This window comes from Pseudophryne corroboree, chromosome 2 (assembly GCF_028390025.1).
Source record: "Pseudophryne corroboree isolate aPseCor3 chromosome 2, aPseCor3.hap2, whole genome shotgun sequence".
NCBI classification, from domain to species: domain Eukaryota; kingdom Metazoa; phylum Chordata; class Amphibia; order Anura; family Myobatrachidae; genus Pseudophryne; species Pseudophryne corroboree.
In genome coordinates this window covers 1,003,397,810-1,003,422,471 of record NC_086445.1, presented here as the reverse complement: position 1 = coordinate 1,003,422,471, position 24,662 = coordinate 1,003,397,810, and the positions used below count along the sequence as shown (strand labels likewise).

At 48.0% G+C, this 24,662-nt stretch overlaps 1 protein-coding gene across 5 annotated transcripts in view; it reads right to left on the bottom strand.

Moving 5' to 3' along the window:
* TTC3 (tetratricopeptide repeat domain 3) overlaps positions 1–24,662 on the bottom strand; it is a 182,770-nt gene that overhangs the window by 60,093 nt on the left and 98,015 nt on the right. For all 5 annotated transcript variants that reach the window (XM_063956554.1, XM_063956557.1, XM_063956556.1 and 2 more), the window contains 4 exons: positions 3,559–3,613; positions 3,411–3,462; positions 2,003–2,063; positions 1,379–1,516 (listed from right to left, as the gene is read on the bottom strand). In XM_063956554.1, coding sequence (XP_063812624.1) covers positions 1,379–1,516; positions 2,003–2,063; positions 3,411–3,462; positions 3,559–3,613 — 306 coding nt within the window. The remainder of the gene's footprint in view (positions 1–1,378; positions 1,517–2,002; positions 2,064–3,410; positions 3,463–3,558; positions 3,614–24,662) is intronic.

Sequence of the window (24,662 nt, the reverse complement as noted above, 5' to 3'; positions counted from 1 at the left end):
CCTGTGCAGGAGGATGTGTGGGCTGTGAGGGAGCTCTTTCAGAGAGGCCCGACACGCCCGTGCTGCTATCCGCAGCTGCACTATCCCTGACCCTGCCTTTTGGAAGGGGGAAAGGGATGTGTCCAAATAGTAGAAAAAATAACAAGAAAAAGAAAAAATAAAAGTTTCTTCAAAAAACCGTGACTTCAGTTATTCAGGTGTTGCCACGTTCAGCACAGAAAAAACACTGAGATGTGCTCGGGGATATGGAGGGGTGGAGTGTTACTAAATTTAAATATTCAGTGCTGTTCCTACGGAAGCCCGTCCATATCCCAAGAGTACTCCAGTGACCCCTAGTGGATGAAAAAGAAAACAGAAATTCTTCACTTGTTTCAGGACTATGGCCCTCATTCAGAGTTGATCCCTCGCTAGCTGCTTTTAGCAGCAGTGCAAACGCTAAGCCGCCGCCCTCTGGGAGTGTATCTTAGCTTAGCAGAATTGCGACCGAAAGGTTAGCAGAACAGTGCTGACATTTTTTCAAGCAGTTTCAGAGTGGCTTCAGACCTACTCCTACCTTGCGATCACTTCAGTCTGTATAGTTCCTGGTTTGAAGTCACAAACACGCCCTGCGTTCGGCCAGCCACTCCCCCGTTTCCCCAGGCACGCGAGCGTTTTCACCTGACACGCCTGCGTTTTTTAGCACGCTCACAGAAAATGGGCAGTTACCACCCAGAAACACCCACTTCCTGTCAATCACTCACCGATCAACAGAGCGACGAAAAAGAGTCGCTAGGACTTGTGTAAAACTGCATACTTTTGTGTGAAAGTGCGTCGCGCATGCGCACTGCGGCCCGTACGTATGCGCAGTTTTGCAGTTTTTTTTTTACCTGATAGCAGCGCTGCGAAAATCGGCAGCGAGCGATCAACTCGGAATGAGGGCCTATGGCTTCTTCACTGAAACAGGAATCCTGTACAGTATGCAGGCAGCATACGGCAAATACAGCAGGGAGCCTTTCTGCACTCCCAGCCTCCGCATTCTTCCTGCAGAAGCTAGAACACCGAGAAACACTAAGACAGCAGGTGCCTGGAGTGCGGAGGTGCACCACCGTTTCAGCAGAACCCCACGGAACAAGATGGGGGTACTCCCATTCTCACTATGCATTTAGTAGCTTACTTTTACATTTAGGAGCTGAAATCCTTTAACACTGTGCTCAGTAATTTCCTGTAAACGGACAAAACTCGCTACAGATTATCCGTGTACCCAGGCTTAAGAAAGGTCCAAAAAATAAATAAAACCAGTCACAAGAAGACGATGAATTCACATCAGTTTCTGTAATCGCCAAAGTGACTTCATGTGGAAACCTGTGAAAGTCAGCAATTGTTAATAACACATATTTACCCGCAGTTCATTATGCTCCAAGATTTCCAGGAGTTGAGAAAACATGGCCTGCGCATTGTGACAGCGCTTGTCCTTTAAAGCTTCATATCCGTCGCGTGCAAGGGATTTCACTACATCTTCCAGCATGGCTGCATAACCCTAGGACAGACATACACGTCAGACAAGGGACCATCTTCAGCACTATTGCAACGTCTGATATTAATACCACAAAACAAGCGAGCTTGTGATAGCAGCGTGTGACGGCTCAGCAGCAGCAGTCAGCACTACGGGGGTGACCAGCCTTGTGAGAAGGGCAGGCGCTAGTGCTTATCTGTGCTGAGCGCATTCTGCCTTCACAACACACAAGAACTTTCCAGGACAGAACAGCAATGGCCGACAACATTCCGTAAGACATAGGGGGGGTGGTTACCCTGCTCTGCATACTGCCACGTATCAGGCCAGAGTGGGAGCTGCCACTCCACATACTGCAATGAAACAAAGCACTTTCTTATATACAGTGCCCCTTTATTCACTAGAAAAGCTTCTATGGCATCCCAGCCAATGAGAAACAGGTGTGCTTGCTGCACGTGTTCCGCTGCAGTTCACATTTTGGCCACGGGAACGATTACACTTACGACGTCTTACCTCAGCACTGCGTACTACATTCTCTTCAGTTGCTTTGGAATCGGTGGTCGCATTTGAGCCCCTGTTTGCAGATTAGGTACAGAAAGAAAAAACAAAATGTAATTTTTTTGGTTGTTGAAAACAATTAACAAAACCCCTCGATAAAATAGTTAGGACACTGCAGCAGTTTCGGCACCGGGTGGAGCCGACAGTACCCTCCCTCCACCAAGGGGTGTGGCCTCACAGGAGTCTCCCACTGTCAACATGGTGGGGGCGTGGCCTAGCGGGAAAACCCCTCTCCTGTTACATAATTCCGAGAACCTGCCCAGTACAAAATCCAGATGGTAGTATGGAGGAGGGAAAAAATTCACGTACATTTTAAAGCAGCAATGATCAAATTGGTGTTTGCCAAGAATAAATCGGGTCCTCTAACAATCAAATTACTGCAAATGTATACAGATTCAGCAGCCACCCTATTAGCTTCACCTGCACATTTATGCAAATATCTATTCAGCCAATCACATGGTATGAAGCATAAAAACAGGGTCAACTATTGTACACACTAAATAGAAGATGCATCAAACCATGGAGAGGTTGACCCATATAAACCAATCAGGTTCTAGCGATCATATCTAGAATGTCTATAAAGTGATAGCAGGAATCGGATTGTTGCCGTCGGCAAACTCTCTATGGGGTCGATTCAATTCTCCGACAGTTGAATAGCGCCGGGAATTAGCTCCCGTCGCTATTCAATTCAGCTCATGTTAAGTAGGCGAATGCCCGTTCTCCCGGACTTATCAGGTTGATTTGTCGGGAGAACGGGCATACTCCGGCTTAACTCCCCGGCGCGATGCCGATTCCAGACAGAATCAGCCGCGCGGCAGCGCTTTTGTCGGATTTCCTCTCGCATCCCCCCGTGGAGTGAGAGAAGAATACCCGAAAATTGAGTGTCACTTGGCGCTGTATTGGATAGCAGCGGGAGCTAATTCCCGGCACTATTCAACTGTCGGAGAATTGAATCGACCCCAATGTCTCCTTTAGAAGTTTCTATACCTATCTCCCCAATTCTTGTAAGAAAGATAACCAAACCCATTTTTTCTAAAAAAAATTAAAAAAAAAAAACGGAAGAGACTTTATTATCTGAATCCTGAACGCACGTGAATGCCAAACACTATAGCATAAGGCAGATAACGGACTGACCAAACCTAGCAGGTGGGACCCAAACACAGGGATGGCGAGGACTGTCCTAGTGCATTGGGTAACCCACGCTAGAGAGTAAAAGATGGGATTTAATGTTAGTTTAATAATGTGACCTCCTCGGACCATGGAAATGTACGTATTGGGTGGTGTTCTGCAGATGGAGGTGGACACCTTTGGAGAAGCTCAGTTCCTGGTAATCATTACTCATTAACACCCAGTAGCAACTGACCTTGATTTTTTGGATTCTTTTCCTTTTAATTTTCCCTTCTTTGGCTGTTGTCCTACAATAGAGTCCAGGATATATATTATCTTACTCGCACCTTCATTGGAATGTATCTCTCTGTATGTGTAATGCACAATTGGGGCACGTCACTTACCAATCACATTTCCAGGGCATTCTTTATTCTCTAAACCAGACCCACTAATAGTTTCCTAGAGTAAAAAAAAAAAAAAAACACAATAATGAAATATAAATGCTACCGTTACCAAAAATCATGTATTGCTTTATATGCTCATAAGCATTGATATTTAGTTTACAGGACGTATAAAAACACACACAAAATAAAAAAAATAAAAAAACATGCACTTCCCTATTATATAAATACAGTGACCGAGACATTAAGTCCACAGTATTTTTAAAAAAGATGTTGCACACACAGGGGACAATTTAATCAGCGGCAATAGAACAAGTGTTTTCTGGTGATGTGCGACCGCCATCACAGATTTTTCGGTGAACAATCTCCATGGAAAACCAAAATAAGTGGTGTTGTGCGCAGCCGCACTTACCCACTGACAGTAATTACCTAGAGCACATCCTTTTACGAGCATCGGGGCAATTCAAACTCTGGAGCTCTAGAGCATTAAGTGACTGGCTACCATTGCAACCACAGTCACAAGACTTTGTAAGTTTAGATCATTTGGGACACCCATCTGAACTCTACATATGGTAAAATGACTCCTCCTCAGCCCCTCCCCCCACCAAAAAAAAAGTGAGTAGAAAAACAGCTTTAAAAATAAAATACAGAAATAAAAAAAATATATATATACAACATTTGCTAAATCTAAGAAGGACTGTTACGCAATAACAGTTCTCCAGATCAAATGCATAACCCGAAATCAAAAACAAGAAAAATAGTTTTTATTACACAGTTTGTACCAACTTGTTGATCTGAAGCAGGGTCAGCACACCCTATAGCTGGTGACGCACCTATATTTTTGAAGCAGCTTCACTTTCATAATGTTTTACTGCTTTTTTTTTTTTAAATAAAGAAAAAAAAAAAAAACCTGCTTTCATACCCCAATGGCTTTTAGAGCTTTCCTCCTGCATTCATTTAAATGGACGTGGTCTTCAGCAAACAAGTGAAAACCTAACATGTACCAGCGAAAGCGCCGATTACACCGGCCCATATGAAATAAGGTGCAACTTGCAGGTCATGGCATGTGATTTCGGCAAGACTGCAGCTAAAATTAAAGCAGCAATTATTTTTTTAAGCAAAAACCACCTGCTTTTGCTTGAGTGCCAATTGCCACCTTAATATCAAGATGCTATCTTACCGAATGACACCAGGACCACCGAGATGCAGCCTATTATATATAAACCATAGTCTTTATCAAGAGCACCAACTAGCAAGTAGAGTGAAGAGCTAGTACTGGTAGGTTAATTGGCTCCACACAAAAGTAACCCTAGTGTGAAAGTGTGTGCTTGTACATGTGGTAGGGAATATAGATTGTAAGCTCCACTGGGGCAGGGACTGATGTGAATGGCCAAATATTCTCTGTAAAGCGCTGCGGAATACGTGTGCGCTATATAAATAACTGGTAGACCATTGTTGGCGACCCAAAGTATCTGAAAACTTATATTAACCAACCCACATGCCCCTTTAATGTCCGTCAACCTCCCACATATTCTTACACCACAAACACGCCACTTCAATGGTCGCCAGATTCTGCCACATGCCCACACCTGCCCCCAATTCACATTATGCCACACAGTATGAGCCCAAATTCACATTATGCCACATGTGGGATGATGAGTAATATAAGTACATAGGATGAGACGTGTAACTTGGGGGGAGGGAAACTTTGGGAGGGATGGTGGCAGTAGCACACTTTGGGAGGGGTATCAAGGCACACTTGGGGAGGGTTGAGGTGGAGGCATACTTGCAGGGGCTACCATAATTGATGGATATTTGCACACAGGGTCTGGTCCAGTGTGTGATGAACGCAGGTCACTAAGCAGCCTTTAAGGGTAAACCAGCTAGGACTTTGCTTTAACCAGTGCACACATGCTAACAATGAATGGTGGTCATTCCGAGTTGTTCGCTCGCTAGCAGTTTTTAGCAGCCGTGCAAACGCATTGTCGCCGCCCACTGGGGAGTGTATATTCGCTTTGTAGAAGTACAAACGCCTGTGCAGCAGAGCGCCTGCAAAAACATTTTGTGCAAAACAAGACCAGCCCTGGACTTACTCTTCGTGTGTGTTGATTCTAACATTGGTGGGTTGGCTTTTGACGTCACACAACCGCCCAGCGTTCGCCCAGCCACGCTGCGTTTTCCCTGGCACGCCTGCGTTTTTCAAAGCACTCCCTGAAAACGGTCAGTTGACACCCATAAACGCCACTTTCCTGTCAATCTTCTTGCGGCCGCCAGTGCGAATTAAAACGTCGCTAGAACCTGTGCAAAACCACAAAGGACTTTGTACCCCAACGTCGCGCGTGCGCATTGCGGTCTATACGCATGCGCAGAAATGCTGATTTTTAGACTGATTGCTGCGCTGCGAATGGCAGCTAGCGATCAACTCGGAATGACCCCCAATAGCCTTAATATTTGCCAATTGTTCTTACATATGAAGCCCAGGTGCATCCCAGCTCATAACATTACATTATAACTGAACGTTCTAGATGCATGGCACAGCATATGTAATCCTTACAGTGACTAGCACCTACTACTATACAGAACATCAGCTTCCATGACAGCTCAGTGATAAGTCACCAGAAAGTGATATTTACTCGCACACATACATGTTACATAAAAGCCCAGCCTCGAGGTCTCTCCAGCACTTTGTACAGATAGTTCTGCACAGAGGTTAAAGTGGGGGGAGAACGAGGTGGAACAGAGTTCCACCACCTGTAATGGTAGGGGGAACTAGTTCCACCATCTCCATTGCCCTGCACAGTGATTCCAACAGAAAAACCTGTCCCATCACCTACAGTATATCAAAAAATGATGATGGCGGCGCTAGTGTTACTGATGAGCTGCAGCCACCTCCCCCTTCCTCAGGTCCTGGTGGCTTCATGGTCCTCCTCCATTTACACAACCCACCTCCCCTGGTACTCAGACACACTGTCTGTTGGACAGCATTCATCCCCTCCTCAGGTCCCAGTGGTTTCCTTTTCCAGCACGGCATATGTGATGTCATGCTGTCACGGCTGCTGATTGCTGAAGTGAAGAGGAGGCATATAGAGGAGCAGGCTCTGTGCATCTTGAAGACAAGTAATATGAATTTGGGGTACTATTATGGGACCACGCTGCTTCTTTGTGAGATCAATGTCCCTTTATAAAGTATGAGAAGTAAGGCACTAATTAATAGTTTGCAGAGGGGTTCCGAAAACACTGGCCCTGGCTCCGTGGGGGGGGGCTGGATGGGGTAGGTCTCGGGGTAAATGAGTTCCGCCACCTCTCCAGGACCACTTTAAGAGGATTTAAAGTGGTCCTTGAGAGGTGGCGGAACTCATTTTCTGCAGCCTACCCTACTTGACGTTCTCCGGCTGCTGCAGCTTCCCCAATGAGCACGCACAAACTCCTAGCTTTCCTCTTCGGTTCTGATGCACGCCTTCCCCAGTCCACATACAGCCCCTGGCCGCTTCACTGGGCATCCCTAGCAGCAGCAAGCCTTCCCCTCTGCTGTAGTTCAGCAGCACCCGGCTACCCTGACTTCACAACCTTCATGCTGTAGTAGTCTCTGCCTCTCCCCCTGGCGCTGCTTTGTCCAGAGCTCAAAGCATCCCCCACTGCCAAAATTGTGGCTGCGGGACATGGCATACCTGGTGCAGGCAGAGATGGCAGAACCAGAAGTGCATGCAATCAGCAGCAAAGCTGGGTGCAAACACACACTGACAGCTGGAGGCCCACCCCCCAGATATCCGCTGCCAATCTGCCTCCAGTCTCCATCTTACACTTAAAGCGGTATCTTACGTTTCAGCTTGGGTAGAATAGAGGAGGCGGTGCCACACTGCTTGGATGTGCCGGGAACGCACTCCTCATTTGACAGGCATGCTTCAAAACGCCCACTCCTAACTACCTCCAGAGGAACGGGTTTTTGTTTTGTTTTTTTACAATTCGCTTTATAAGAAATATTCCTCGCTCTTGTAAAACTAAGTCGTCAAGACTAAAATCTTGGGGGGGTCGATGTACTAAGGTTGGAGGAGAAATAAAGTGGATGAGATAAGGGGATTTTTGTCTTGCCTGTAAATTCTGGTGGACACTGGGACCATGGGGTATGGTCATCAGGAGCAATGCGTGCACCAAGGAGTTAATACTTCTTGTAGAGTGCAGAAGATGTTCCTCCTCCCCTATACCCCACCTGTTCATAAGAGTATCAGTTTTCAACTTATCAAGCCCCAGAACAGGTGCCGGAGAGAAGAATTAGAAGAAAAAAACCGTGGCACAGAGTGCCAGAAGAAAGGCCCTTCACAAAAGGGAGCATGAGGGAAGGGGGGAGGGGGGGGTCCCAGTGTACACCATTGCTTCAAAAAAAGGATTTTACAGGTAAGACAAAAATTCTTCTTTTTTTTCATTCAGCCTAAGTGGACACTGTGACCATGGAACGTCCGAAAGCTGTCCCTTTACAGGCGGAAATGCTACAGAGCTGCACTGAGGACCCGATGCCCAAAGGTGCCAAACTGATCAAACTTAATAAAAAGTTGTAGGCAGAAGACCACGTATCTGCCCTGCAAAATCCCCATGGCCGTCCGCCCAAGAAGGACCAACCGACTACGGGGAGTGAGCGCTCATTGGGAACCAACCTCCCAGCCAGCAGATAAGCCTGGCGAACGGTAGTGCAACTCCAGCTCGCCAAAGTCTGTTTAGATGCTGACCAACCTCACTTATGGATGTCCTAAAGTAAAGAGATCTACGCACATACATAAGTCCGGAGGTCACGTACAACATCCATGGTGAACAGAGATTCATCCGGGTCAGTCGACATTGAAGGGGTTTAGGATGGAACCAATCTCCTAATTGATGTGAAACCTGGGGACGACCTTGGAGAGATAATCCAACTGAGTGCTCATAACCGCTCTGTCCGAGTGAAAAACTAGGAACAGGGACCTGTGACACAATGAGCCAGGCACAATAAGTCAGAAAACCGATACACAGAAGCAATGGCCAACAAGAAGACAGTCTTCCATGTGAGCCAATGAAGATCCACAGAGCCCAGGGGCTCAAAATGAGCATGCTGAACCTGAGGACCAGGGACAAGTAAGCACCCCCTGCAGGAAGGTATGAACGGTCAAAGAATTGGCCACCCTACGCCGACAGAGCACAGATAGGGAAGACACCCGTACCTTCATACAAGCCAGCCAAAGACCCAAATACAACACCGACTTAAGGAAAACCAAAACCCTGGATATCGGATATACCAACGGATTTAAACAACGTGAGGCACACCACTGAAAGTACCTCCGCCACACCTTATGAGATATATATATATATATATAGCAATGCAAGGACTGGCACTCCTTAGGATCCAAAAAAAATCAGTAAAGGTGCCCAGGTGCCAGATATTGAAATTGATAGCAAGGTAGAAGAGTACGGCACTCAGAGGACTTCGTTTGAAGCAGCAAGCTGGTTTAAGTATAAAGCTGACAGCGCAGCATTAGTAGGTCAACGTTTCATTTATTTACTAAATTTCGTCAGGACAAGATAACAGAAAACAGAACAATCTTACCTTAAATAACACCCCACACAGACCATCATGCACGCTGTGTGTGCTTCCTGGACGGGGGTTGATGACGTCACCCCGAGGCGACGCGCGCTCTCCAGCGCCGTTTCCATGGTTACCCGCCGGAGGCAGACACAGTGCTGTAGGTAACACTAAAGACTGATCACCATAAAAACGTGAAAACAAACGTAAAAAAACAGGTGTCAACAGCAGCTTAGAAGTGATCAAGAGGCAAGGCATAAAATGTTATATACATGTTGATACTGCAGTCATACTGAATAGTTCTATATTTAAATAGCAAGAAACATACGCCCCCTATTACATGAACTGTTTTATAGTGGCGTAAATGAAAATGATCATTAGGTGTCAAGTTAGCAAAAGAATATCTCATTGGCCCTATAGTATTTAATGGTCTTAATTAATGATATGGGGAATAAATCCTCAGACACAATGGAGATTAAAATAGGATTTTGGTACTTACCAGGTAAATCCTTTTCTTTGAATCCATAGGGGGCACTGGAGTACTCTTGGGATATGGACGGGCTTCCGTAGGAACAGCACTGAATATTTAAATTTAGAACACTCCACCCCTCCATATCCCCGAGTACCTCTCAGTGTTTTTTACTGAGCCGAACAGGAACTATAGAGAGGTTGACAATGGAGTATCAGAATCAGAATCAGCTTTATTGGCCAGGTATACTTACGTATACTAGGAATTTGTCTTCGGTTTGCTATACAACAGCCAAGTAGGTAACAGGTAAGCAGGTGTGTGTGTGTGTGTGTGTGTGTGTGGGGGGGGGGGCAAGTAAAGTTACACAGATAGGTATACCGTAGGGACACAAGTGAGTTACATGTACGTCTAGTCAGTCAATGTTCAGGAGTTCAGCAGGCGGACAGCTTGGGGAAAGAAACTTTTGAGGCTTCTGGTGGATCTGGCGGGGACAGCCCTGTAACGCCTGCCTGAAGGAAGCAAGTTAAACATGCTGTGGCCGGGGTGTAGCTGGTCTTTTACTATCTTCATTGCCCGCTTTTTAGCTCTGGACAAGTACAGGTCCTGGACTGAGGGAAGGTCGGCCCGATGATCTTCTCTGCGGTTCTGACCACCTTTTGGAGCCTGCATATGTCCCTCGCGCTGGCGGAGCTGTACCATACGAGTATCGAGGAGCACAGTACCGACTCCACAATCGCGGAGTAGAAGAGGAGCAGGAGCTTCTGTGGGATGTTGAACTTCCTTAGTTGCCTGAGGAAGAACAACCTCTGCTGCGCTTTCCCAACAGTGGCGTCAGTGTTGGACCCCCATTTAAGGTCCCTGGAGATTGTGGTCCCTAGAAACTTGAAGGAGTCCACTAGCGATACCACACTGTCAGCAATCGTTAGCGGAGGTGCACTAGATGACTTCTTCCTGAAGTCCACTATCATCTCGACAGTTTTGAGGGGGTTGAGGTCAAGGTTGTTGTGGATGCACCACTGGGCCAGCCGGTCTACTTCCCGTCTATAGGCCGATTCGTCCCCATCCTTGATGAGGCCGATGACGGTGGTGTCATCGGCAAATTTGATGATCCTTACTGATTGCGCCTCTGAGGTACAGTCATTTGTGTACAGGGAGAAGAGCAGGGGTGAGAGGACACAGCCCTGAGGGGCCCCTGTGCTGATGGACCGCGCTTGAGAGGTGAATTCCCCCGCTTTCACCACCTGTGTCCTATCTGTCAGGAAGTCTATTATCCAGGAACAGGTAGCTTCTGGGACCCCTAGGCGAAGTAATTTGGGGTGGAGGATGCTGGGGACGATTGTATTGAAGGCCGAGCTGAAATCGACAAACAGGACCCTCGCGTAGGTACCGGGAATGTCTAGGTGCTGTAGAATGTAGTGCAGGCCCAGGTTGACTGCATCCTCGACACACCGATTCGAGCGATAGGCAAACTGCAGGGGGTCCAGTTGGGGGCCAGTCACAGTTTTCAGGTGATTCAAAACCAGACGCTCGAACGTTTTCATGACCACAGACGTCAGTGCTATCGGCCTGTAGTCGTTCAGGTTCGCGATAGTGGGTTTCTTGGGGACCGGGACTATAGTAGACCTTTTGAGGCAGGAAGGGACTTTCTGTAGCTCCAGCGATTTATTGAAGATCTTGGTGAATATGGGGGCGAGCTGACCCGCACATGCTCTTAGGGCAGATGGCGACACTCCGTCAGGACCCGGAGCTTTCCTGGTTTTGGTCCTTTTGAACAATGCCTCCACCTCTTCTTGGGTGACTTGCAGTGCCTGGGGTTGGCCGTCGGTGTTCGGGGCATCGTAGAGGTGATTGTTTGGGTTGCAGGGGACTTCTTTTGCGAACCTGCAATAAAAGTGGTTCAGTTCATCTGCAAGGTCTTGGTGCATGGCGGTGGACTTTGATGTTTTCCTATAGTTGGTTATGGATTGCATTCCTTTCCATACAGATACGGGGTCATTGGTGGAGAGATCGTTTGTCAGCTTGTCCGAGAACCGCTTTTTTGCTAGCCTAATTCCTTTAGTCAGAGAGTTCCTAGTACGGTTGTATAGTGCTCTGTCACCGCTGCTATAGGCCTCCTCTTTGGCTCGACGAAGTTGCCTGAGCTGGGCATTGAACCAGGGCTTGTTGTTGTTGTAAATGCGGTAAGTCTTGGTAGGTACACACATGTCCTCACAGTAGCTGATGTAGGATGTGACAGTGTCTGTCAAGTCATTCAGGTCGGTTGCCGAGGCTTCAAAGACCCCCCATTCCGTGCAGTCAAAGCAGGCCTGGAGCTTCATCTTGGCCTCATTGGTCCATTTCTTGACAGTCTTAACGACAGGCTTAACTGCTCTCAGCTTCTGTGTATAGGTAGGGAGTAGGTGGACGAGGCAGTGGTCAGATAGGCCGAGTGCAGCACGCGGGATAGACCGGAAGGCAGACTTGAGGGTAGTGTAGCAGTGATCAAGGGTGCGCCCTTCTCTAGTGGGACACGTGACTTGTTGTTTGTACTTAGGTAGCTCCTTGCTCAGGTTAGTTCTGTTGAAGTCACCCAGTACTATAAGCAGAGAGTCTGGGTGTTTTTGTTCTATGTCGGATATACATATGGCCAGGTGGTGCAGGGCTTCGTTCGCGCAGGCGAGGGGGGGGATGTACACTCCCACAAGGACAATTGAGGCAAATTCCCGGGGGGAATAGAAGGGGTTGCAGTTGATACTCAGCATCTCCAGGTGAGGGCTGCATGATTTGCCTATGATCGTGACATTGGTGCACCATCCGTCGTTGATGTAGAAGCAGATGCAACCACCCTTCGTTTTTCCTGAGAGAACCTTCGAGCGATCGGCCCTGAAGAGACTGAAGCCCGGCAGAGACATCGGGTTGTCCGCAATATGGTCGTCCAGCCACGTCTCCGTAAAGCAGAGGATAGATGACCCTGTAATGCCTGACCCTGCGCGCCCAGAAGGAGGGACAATTCGTCGAACTTGTTTGCCAGTGAGCGCACATTCGAAAGCAGGATCGCGGGTACCAGACCGGTGCCCTCGCCGCCGCCACCTCACTAGGGCGGCTGCGCGACAGCCTCTCCTCTGAGTCCAGGTCCTTCTACTAGGGCCGACATGAGGGCCTCCGTCATTCTCTTTCCGGGGCCGGTGATCCATCCGCCAGTCGCCACCTGGGCTGCGGGGGGGCGCGGCTGCTCGGTCATCCACTTCGGTGTCCACAACGTCTGCATCCTTGCCACACAGGGCAGCAAGGGCAGCGAGGGCTGCAAGGGCCGCTGATCTGCCCGCCGACGGGCCCGAACGTGTGGTAAGCACCTCGGGAGCGCTCCAACTAAGGAGGGCTTCCCTGCTGTATTTGGTCACCGGTGGGGTAGACAAGGGCAAGGGAAAACAAGGGGAAACAGGTATTTTGGCTGAGCTGCGTAGCTCCGAGGCAGCCATCTGCGGCGCCATCTTAGATTGTAATCGCTATAATCGTTGTTGCTGTAACCTATTGCTGCTCCTTAATACAATGGGTATATTTGAAACAAGTGATACTGTAAATAAAATAACTGCTTTTTCTGTTGCTGATTTAGTCAAAAGCAGGCTTGTGGAGAGGTGTTAGAATCCAATTCCTGTTGTGTAGGTGTGAAAGATCTCAGTGTGAGAGGCCTTTGAAGTAAATTTCTTGTGGGGGGTAGTGATAACATGTGTCCTTTGGAATGGCTCTTGCAAATTGAAGTGAGCAGTGACCCTTCAGTGATTCAGAGCCTGAATATGCTGTATATTAGTTGATTAATGCAAGAAGTCAGTTGTTTTTTGCTCAGAGAACAGAGGTGAATGATGTCTAAGTGAGGGGCTGGATGGAGCCAAATATAGGTAGTTCACAGTACCTTGTCTGGGATGTCCAATGCAGAGCACAGTAGATTCCAAACTGAAGGACTTCTAAGTGGAGAGTTGCAGAGGTTTCAATCTAGTGTGTATCTCAGCGGAGGAATGCAATCCGTTGGTTTTGATCAGATGTCCGCGTAGAGTAGAACAAGTTAAAGGTAAGTCCTTGTATATTAACGATGATTTATGGGTCAGTTGTGGTGAATTTCAGCTGTTTTATGGAGATGATCAGGAGCATGCAAAAGGTGATGCAGCCATCTTGGTGTTACATAGCAAAAAAAAAACCAAAAAAAAAACATATAAACATAACGGACAATAACGAAGTTGACACATAACGTTACTGACAACTAAACAGTTGACACCCTAACCAGCACTTGTAATTTGAACCAGTCGGTGAAAGTGTGTTACCATAAGATCTTCAGAACTCACCACAACTAAGTAAAACTGCTCTGGGTGGGCGTCCAGTGCCCCCTATGGATTCAAAGAAAAGGATTTACCTGGTAAGTACCAAAATCCTATTTTCTTTATCATCCACTAGGGGTCACTGGAGTACTCTTGGGACGTACCAAAGCTTCCCTTGTGGGCGGGAGAGCTGTTTGGCACTTGTAACACTAGGCGGCCAAAGCTAGATGCTGATGCCGCAAATGTATCAAACTTGTAAAAGCGCACAAACGTGTGCACTGAAGACCATGTAGCCGCCCGGCAAAGCTGCGTCGTAGAAGCCCCACGACCAGCTGCCCATGAAGTTCCCACAGAACGTGTGGAATGAGCGGTTACTGACGTAGGCGGTTGCAACCTAGCATGAAGGTAAGCCTGACGTATGGTCAGTTTTATCCATCTGGATAAGGTTTGTTTAGACGCTGGCCAACCCATCTTGGCAGCATCATAGAGAACAAACAACGTATCCGTCTTACGAACTGAAGACGTTCGGGATACATAAACGCGTAATGCGCGTACCACATCCAGAGTTCCAGAATGTGCTGTCAACACAGGAACTACTATTGGTTGATTGATGTGAAAAGATGACACTACCTTTGGTAAGAAAGCGGGATTCGTCCGAAGTTCCGCTCTGTCATCATGAAACACCAAATACGGTGCCTTGCATGACAAGGCACCCAAATCCGAAACACGCCTTGCCGAAGCTAAGGCTAGGAGAAAAATTGTTTTCCAAGTGAGAAATTTTATATCCACTTGCTGTAAGGGTTCAAAACATGATGACTGTAAGAACTCTAAAACCAGATTCAAGTCCCATGGCGCTGTAGGTGGAATGAATGGAGGCTGTACTCTGAGGACACCTTGGAGAAAAGTGCGTATAGATGGCAATAGAGCCAAACGTCTTTGAAAGTAAATTGACAAAGCAGATACCTGCACCTTTAGTGTAGATAAACGCAGGCCTCCATCTAACCCTGTTTGTAGAAACAACAAAAGGCGGCATAACTTGAAAGATGATGTCGGAAACTTCAGAGTTTCACACCAACCTATATAGGCACGCCATATTCTGTAATAATGAGCTGCCGTAACCGGCTTCCTAGCTCGTAACATGGTTGGTATAACCGAATCTGGAATGCCCTCTCTTCTTAAGAGGGCGGTCTCAACAGCCACCCCGTCAAACGCAGCCGCGCTAAATCGGGGTAAAGGAACGGACCTTGTTGTAACAGGTCTGGACGTAGTGGGAGCGGCCAAGGATCGTCTGCGAGTAGTCCTTGGAGATCCGAGAACCAAGCTCTCCGAGGCCAATGAGGCGCCACTAGTATGACTGTGACCGACTCTCTTTTGATCCGTTTTAGCACCAGAGGGAGCAACGGAAACGGTGGAAACAGATACACAAGACTGTACGGCCACGCGACAGTGAGAGCATCCACCGCCACTGCCTTTGGATCTCTTGTTCTGGACACATACTGGAACGTTTGGTGAGTGTGTCGAGACGCCATCAGGTCCACCTGAGGATAACCCCATCGCTGAACCAACATGTGAAACACTTCTGGATTTAATGCCCATTCGCCTGGATGAAAATCCCGACGACTGAGATAATCCGCTTCCCAGTTGTCCACTCCCGGAATGAACACGGCCGACAATATCACCTGGTGGCATTCCGCCCAATTGAGGATTCGAGCTACTTCCCGCATTGCCATGCGGCTTCTCGTTCCTCCTTGTTTGTTGATGTATGCGACCGCCGTCGCATTGTCTGACTGCACTTGGACAGGCTGAGAGCGAAGCATGTGCACTGCTTGTCGTAGCGCATTGTAAATTGCGCGGAGTTCCAGGACATTTATAGACAGCAATTTTTCGTGATCCGCCCAGAGACCCTGGAGCTGACAATTTTGAATTACCGCTCCCCAACCTCTGAGACTGGCGTCCGTAGTTAGAATTATCCAATTCCAGCCTCCGAACCGTCTTCCTGCGGTTAAATTGTGTTCCTTGAGCCACCAGAGCAGAGATACTCTTGCTCTTGGCGACAACCTCACCCTGTGGTGAATCTGCAGATGCGAGCCCGACCACTGGGCAAGCACATTCAGTTGAAATGGACGAGAGTGAAATCTTCCGAACTGAAGCGCCTCGAAAGCTGCCACCATTGTGCCTAAGAGGCGAATGCACAAGTGTACCGACACTGTGCGTGGCTTGAGCACTAATTGTACTAGATGGCGTAGAATTTGTACTTTCTGCTGTGGTAGGTAAATTCTTTGATTGACCGTATCGAGAATCATACCTAGGAACTGAAGGCGTTGAGACGGAATTAGATGTGATTTCTTGAAATTGACAATCCAACCGTGGTGAACCAGTACATCGTATGTTAGCAGCGCATGTTGGAGAAGTATCTGTTGAGACGGAGCTTTGATGAGCAGATCGTCTAAATATGGAACTATTGTCACTCCTAGGGATCTGAGATGAGCTATCATCACAGACATCACTTTGGTGAATACCCGAGGCGCTGATGACAGGCCAAACGGTAGAGCCTGAAACTGGTAATGGTTCTGGCGTATTGCAAACCGTAAGAATTTCTGATGAGGCTGCCAAATTGGAATGTGTAAGTACGCATCCTTGTGGTCTAGCTCAATCATAAATTCCTTTGGCTCTAAACCCGCAATCACCGAACGCAGAGACTCCATCTTGAATCTGTAGTAAGTTACGTATTGATTGAGCCCCTTTAAGTTCAATATTGGTCTGACTGAGCCATCCGGCTTCGGTACGACAAACAGACTTGAATAATAACCCTGACCCTGTTGGTGTACAGGGACCGGAATCAAAACTGCCGAATCCAGTAGGAACTGAATGGCAATTTGCAGAACCGTCCTCTTGTCGTCCGACAGAGGCAATCCTGTCTTGAAAAACCGCAGCGGCGGAAGACAGTCAAACTCTATTTTGTAACCTTTTAACACTAAATTGCGGATCCACCCATCCGCGGATGTGTGGAACCACGCCAAATGGAACGTCTGAAGGCGTGCTCCCACAATCGGAGAACCGAGATGGGCTGGTAGCCCGTCATGCCACTGGCTTGTCGGTAACCTTAGCGTCCTGGCGAGTTGTGTTGGTTTGTTGGAAACCACGTCCGCGACCACGTCTAGCAGGCGTGGCTGATCCTCTGCCACGTCCTCGAAAGGGCTGAGGTCTAAAGGATTTGAACGAAGGTCCAGCGTACCTTCTTCTTGATACCGGTGGAGGCAATGGTAAGAAAACAGACTTACCTCCCGTAGCCTCAGCAATCCATGCGTCCAATTCAGGACCAAACAACTTCTTTCCATCGTAAGGCAACGCCTCTATACCTCGTTTGACCTCAGCCTCCGCATGATAAGCACGCAGCCAGAGTGCTCTTCGTGCCGTAACTAGCGACGATGAAATACGAGAAGTGAGCTGACAGACATCAGTAGACGCTGTACAGAGATACTCTACAGCCTCAATCATTTGATTTACAAGAAGTATCAGGTTTTCGTCATGTAAAGCAGATTTGAGTTCTGTAAGCCATATTATGAGTGCCTTAGTGACCCAAATGCCAACCAATCCAGGTCTTAGCATCACACCTGCTGCTACATACATGGGGGTATATTTACTAAGCTCCCGATTTTGACCGAGATGCCGTTTTTTCATCAAAGTGTCATCTCGGTAAATCTCGGTCATTTACTAAACACTAATCACGGCAGTGATGAGGGCATTCGTAATTTTTTGCTAGTTCAGGTAAAAAATTACGAATGAATACACCATCGGTCAAAACGCGGCTGTTTAAGTATGAATCTCGGTCATTTACTAAGAAGTGCAAAGCAAAAAAACACAAAACACTGCCGTGAAAAATTACAACTCGTAAAAAAGTCCTAAAAAAAAACAGACCTGCTTTTTTTATCCGTGATTTGAGATGCATGCAGGGATCCATGAGATCCGTGCATGTATATCAGTGGGAAGGGGTGTGAAAGTGCTTATTTTTGCTAAAAAAATTGCGTGGGGTCCCCCCTCCTAAGCATAACCAGCCTCGGGCTCTTTGAGCCGATCCTGGTTGCAGAAATATGGGGAAAAAAATGACAGGGGTTCCCCCATATTTAAGCAACCAGCATCGGGCTCTGCGCCTGGTCCTGGTCCCAAAAATACGGGGGACAAAAAAAAGAGTAGGGGTCCCCCGTATTTTTAAAACCAGCACCGGGCTCCACTAGCTGGACAGATAATGCCACAGCCGGGGGTCACTTTTATACAGCGCCCTGCGGCCGTGGCATCAAAAATCCAACTAGTCACCCCTGGCCGGGGTACCCTGGGGGAGTGGGGACCCCTTCAATCAAGGGGTCCCCCCCCCCCAGCCACCCAAGGGCCAGGGGTGAAGCCCGAGGCTGTCCCCCCCCCATCCAATGGGCTGCGGATGGGAGGGCTGATAGCCTTTGTTGTAAAATAAAAGATATTGTTTTTAGTAGCAGTACTACAAGTCCCAGCAAGCCTCCCCCGCATGCTGGTACTTGGAGAACCACAAGTACCAGCATGCGGCGGAAAAACGGGCCCGCTGGTACCTGTAGTACTACCACTAAAAAAATACCCAAAAAAAGACAAGACACACACACCGTGAAAGTATAATTTTATTACTTACATACACACATACATACATACTTACCTATGGCCCCACGCAGGTCGGTCCTCTTGTCCAGTAGAATCCAAGGGTACCTGTTGAATAAATGATACTCACGAGATCCAGGGGTCCAGGCTCCTCGGCAAATCCAGGGTTAATCCACGTACTTGCCAAAAATAAAAAAACGGTGTCCCGACCACGAACTGAAAGGGGACCCATGTTTGCACATGGGTCACCTTTCCCCGAATGCAAGAAACCCACTTTGCCTTCTGGCTAAGTGGGTTTCTTCAGCCAATCAGGGAGCGCCACGTTGTAGCACTCTCCTGATCAGCTGTGTGCTCCTGTCTTCACTGACAGGCAGCACACGGCAGTGTTACAATGTAGCGCCTATGCGCTACATTGTAACCAATGATGGGAACTTTCTGCTCAGCGGTGACGTCACTTTAGGTCAACCGCAGGGCAGAAAGTTCCCATCATTGGTTACAATGTAGCGCATAGGCGCTACATTGTAACACTGCCGTGTGCTGCCTGTCAGTGAAGACAGGAGCACACAGCTGATCAGGAGAGTGCTACAACGTGGCGCTCCCTGATTGGCTGAAGAAACCCACTTAGCCAGAAGGCAAAGTGGGTTTCTTGCATTCGGGGAAAGGTGACCCATGTGCAAACATGGGTCCCCTTTCAGTTCGTGGTCGGGACACCGTTTTTTTATTTTTGGCAAGTACGTGGATTAACCCTGGATTTGCCGAGGAGCCTGGACCCCTGGATCTCGTGAGTATAATTTATTCAACAGGTACCCTTGGATTCTACTGGACAAGAGGACCGACCTGCGTGGGGCCATAGGTAAGTATGTATGTATGTGTGTATGTAAGTAATAAAATTATACTTTCACGGTGTGTGTGTCTTGTCTTTTTTTGGGTATTTTTTTAGTGGTAGTACTACAGGTACCAGCGGGCCCGTTTTTCCGCCGCATGCTGGTACTTGTGGTTCTCCAAGTACCAGCATGCGGGGGAGGCTTGCTGGGACTTGTAGTACTGCTACTAAAAACAATATCTTTGATTTTACAACAAAGGCTATCAGCCCTCCCATCCGCAGCCCATTGGATGGGGGGGGACAGCCTCGGGCTTCACCCCTGGCCCTTGGGTGGCTGGGGGGGGGGACCCCTTGATTGAAGGGGTCCCCACTCCCCCAGGGTACCCCGGCCAGGGGTGACTAGTTGGATTTTTGATGCCACGGCCGCAGGGCACTATATAAAAGTGACCCCCGGCTGTGGCATTATCTGTCCAGCTAGTGGAGCCCGGTGCTGGTTTTAAAAATACGGGGGACCCCTACTCTTTTTGTCCCCCGTATTTTTGGGACCAGGACCAGGCGCAGAGCCCGATGCTGGTTGCTTAAATATGGGGGAACCCCTGTCATTTTTTTCCCCATATTTCTGCAACCAGGATCGGCTCAAAGAGCCCGAGGCTGGTTATGCTTAGGAGGGGGGACCCCACGCATTTTTTTTTGGGATTTTACATTGTTTAATTAAAAAAAAAAAAAAATAAGAACCCCAGCACGGATCACACAGATCCGGCCGAGATTGATTGTAAAAAAAAACGGCAGTGTTTTGCTAATCACTGCCGTAAAAATAGGTTAAAAAAAACGAATGACATCGACATCGGAAGAAAAGAAAAACCCGAATACGACAGCTTAGTAAATCCATCGTAATCAATTCAAAAAGTTGCAGTTTTACACTGTCTATGTCATTCGTGATTGAACTTTGACCTTTTTTCGGAAATTACGAATCTTAGTAAATTTACCCCATGGATTTTAGCATAGTTTCTATCTTGCGATCTGATGGGTCTTTAAGCGTAGTAGCTGCTGGCACTGGTATGGTTAATTTCTTGGTAAGCTTTGACACTGAAGAATCAACTATTGGTGGATTCTACCATGTACATGTTACCGAGTCTGGAAACGGGTAACTAGACTTAAATCTGCGAGGTATAGAAAACAGTTTATCTGGATTCTGTCGTGTTTCTACTAACATCTGATTAAGAGATTCCGACACAGGGAAACTTATTGGAATTTTCTGTCGTTTAGTAAATACGACCTGATCATTTGTGAGAGGCTCCTCAGTTTCAGTAAACTTCAGAGACTGACGTACCGCTCTGATGAGATCATCAATGCCGGAACTGTTAAAATCCTCGCCATCTGACTCCACTTCGCCCTCCTCACCCTCATCTTGTTCCGTGAGGTCTGGCATGGAATCGTCAGAATGTAACATAGCAGACACTGGAAAATCATAAGACATATGAAATTTATCCCGTTTACCCAAAATGGATTTGGACCTTACGCAAGGCTGAGACGCCTCCAGTAGTTCTGGCGGTCTCAACCTAGACTCAGATCTTGCCGTTTCCCGCTCCTGACGAGCGGCGGTCAATTCTGATTGTAACCTATCCAGTACATTTACTAACATACCCCACGGAGGGTCCGGTGAGGACATTGGTTGTAAAACAGGAGCAGAAATGGTATTCTGAACCGAATTCACAAAACATACTGTACATGTAGTAGATCCATCCGGTAATACACTGTTACAGACTTTGCAATTATGCTTTTTAGTTTTTGCTGGTGCCTTACTCATTATGGCGACAGACAATACAATACACAAAAAACAGACTTGCACGACTCAGTAAAAATAAGATTTTACTTACCGATAAATCTATTTATCGTAGTCCGTAGTGGATGCTGGGGACTCCGTCAGGACCATGGGGGATTAGCGGCTCCGCAGGAGACAGGGCACAAAAATAAAGCTTTAGGATCAGGTGGTGTGCACTGGCTCCTCCCCCTATGACCCTACTCCAAGCCTCAGTTAGGATACTGTGCCCGGACGAGCGTACACAATAAGGAAGGATTTTGAATCCCGGGTAAGACTCATACCAGCCACACCAATCACACCGTACAACTTGTGATCTGAACCCAGTTAACAGTATGACAAACGTAGGAGCCTCTGAACAGACGGCTCACAACAATAACAACCCGATTTTTTTGTAACAATAACTATGTACAAGTATTGCAGACAATCCGCACTTGGGATGGGCGCCCAGCATCCACTACGGACTACGAGAAATAGATTTATCGGTAAGTAAAATCTTATTTTCTCTGACGTCCTAGTGGATGCTGGGGACTCCGTCAGGACCATGGGGATTATACCAAAGCTCCCAAACGGGCGGGAGAGTGCGGATGACTCTGCAGCACCGAATGAGAGAACTCCAGGTCCTCTTTAGCCAGGGTATCAAATTTGTAGAATTTTACAAACGTGTTCTCCCCCGACCACGTAGCTGCTCGGCAGAGTTGTAATGCCGAGACCCCTCGGGCAGCCGCCCAGGATGAGCCCACCTTCCTTGTGGAATGGGCCTTGACAGATTTAGGCTGTGGCAGGCCTGCCACAGAATGTGCAAGTTGAAATGTGCTACAAATCCAACGAGCAATCGTCTGCTTAGAAGCAAGAGCACCCAGTTTGTTGGGTGCATACAGGATAACAGCAAGTCAGTTTTCCTGACTCCAGCCGTCCTGGAAACCTATATTTTCAGGGCCCTGACAACATCTAGCAACTTGGAGTCCTCCAAGTCCCTAGTAGCCGCAGGTACCACAATAAGCTGGTTCAGGTGAAACGCTGACACCACCTTAGGAAGAAACTGGGGACGAGTCCGCAGCTCTGCCCTGTCCGAATGGACAATCAGATATGGCTTTTGTGAGACAAAGCCGCCAATTCTGACACTCGCCTGGCCGAGGCCAGGGCCAACAGCATGGTCACTTTTCATGTGAGATATTTCAAATCCACAGATTTGAGCGGTTTAAAATGTGATTTGAGGAATCCCAGAACTACGTTGAGATCCCACAGTGCCACTGGAGGCACAAAAAGGGGGTTGTATATGCAATACTCCCTTGACAAACTTCTGGACTTCAGGAACTGAAGCCAATTCTTTCTGGAAGAAAATTGACAGGGCCGAAATTTGAACCTTAATGGACCCCAATTTGAGGCCCATAGACACTCCTGTTTGCAGGAAATGCAGGAATCGACAGAGTTGAAATTTCTTCGTGGGGCCTTCCTGGCCTCACACCACGCAACATATTTTCGCCATATGTGGTGATAATGTTTTGCGGTCACCTCCTTCCTGGCTTTGACCAGGGTAGGAATGACCCCTTCCGGAATGCCTTTTTCCCTTAGGATCTGGCGTTCCACCGCCATGCCGTCAAACGCAGCCGCGGTAAGTCTTGGAACAGACCTGGTACTTGCTGCAGCAAGTCCCTTCTTAGAGGCAGAGGCCATGAGTCCTCTGTGAGCATTTCTTGAAGTTCCGGGTGCCACGTCCTTCTTGGCCAATCCGGAGCCACTAGTATAGTTCTTACTCCTCTACGTCTTATAATTCTCAGTACCTTGGGTATGAGAAGCAGAGGAGGGAACACATACACCGACTGGTACACCCACGGTGTTACCAGAACGTCCACAGCTATTGCTTGAGGGTCTCTTGACCTGGCGCAATACCTGTCCAGTTTTTTGTTCAGGCGGGACGCCATCATGTCCACCTTTGGTCTTTCCCAACGGTTCACAATCATGTGGAATACTTCCCGATGAAGTCCCCACTCTCCCGGGTGGAGGTCGTGCCTGCTGAGGAAGTCTGCTTCCCAGTTGTCCACTCCCGGAATGAACACTGCTGACAGTGCTATCACATGATTTTTCGCCCAGCGAAGAATCCTTGCAGTTTCTGCCATTGCCCTCCTGCTTCTTGTGCCGCCCTGTCTGTTTACGTGGGCGACTGCCGTGATGTTGTCCCACTGGATCAATACCGGCTGACCTTGAAGCAGAGGTCTTGCTAAGCTTAGAACATTGTAAATTGCCCTTAGCTCCAGTATATTTATGTGGAGAGAAGTCTCCAGACTTGATCACACTCCCTGGAAATTTTTTCCCTGTGTGACTGCTCCCCAGCCTCTCAGGCTGGCATCCGTGGTCACCAGGACCCAGTCCTGAATGCCGAATCTGCGGCCCTTTAGTAGATGAGCACTCTGCAGCCACCGCAGAAGAAACACCCTTGTCCTTGGAGACAGGGTTATCCGCTGATGCATCTGAAGATGCGATCCGGACCATTTTTCCAGCAGATCCCACTGAAAAGTTCTTGCGTGAAATCTGCCGAATGGAATCGCTTCGTAAGAAGCCACCATTTTTCCCAGGACCCTTGTGCAATGATGCACTGACACTTTTCCTGGTTTTAGGAGGTTCCTGACTAGCTCGGATAACTCCCTGGCTTTCTTCTCCGGGAGAAACACCTTTTTCTGGACTGTGTCCAGAATCATCCCTAGGAACAGCAGACGTGTCGTCGGAAACAGCTGCGGTTTTGGAATATTTAGAATCCACCCGTGCTGTCGTAGAACTACTTGAGATAGTGCTACTCCGACCTCCAACTGTTCTCTGGACCTTGCCCCTATCAGGAGATCGTCCATTTTCTTTGAAGAAGAATCATCATTTCGGCCATTACCTTGGTAAGGACCCGGGGTGCCGTGGACAATCCAACCGGCAGCGTCTGAAACTGATAGTGACAGTTCTGTACCACGAACCTGAGGTACCCTTGGTGAGAAGGGCAAATTGGGACATGGAGGTAAGCATCCCTGATGTCCCGGGACACCATATAGTCCCCTTCTTCCTGGTTCGCTATCACTGCTCTGAGTGACTCCATCTTGATTTGAACCTTTGTATGTAAGTGTTCAAATATTTCAGATTTAGAATAGGTCTCACCGAGCCGTCTGGCTTCAGTACCACAATATAGTGTGGAATAATACCCCTTTCCTTGTTGTAGGAGGGGTACTTTGATTATCACCTGCTGGGAATACAGCTTGTGAATTGTTTCCACTACTGCCTCCCTGTCGGAGGGAGACGTTGGTAAAGCAGACTTCAGGAACCTGCGAGGGGGAGACATCTCGAATTTCCAATCTGTACCCCTGGGATACTACTTGTAGGATCCAGGGGTCCACTTGCGAGTGAGCCCACTGCGTGCTGAAACTCTTGAGACGACCCCCCCACCGCACCCGAGTCCGCTTGTACGGCCCTAGCGTCATGCTGAGGACTTGGCAGAAGCGGTGGAGGGCTTCTGTTCCTGGGAATGGGCTGCCTGCTGCAGTCTTCTTCCCTTTCCT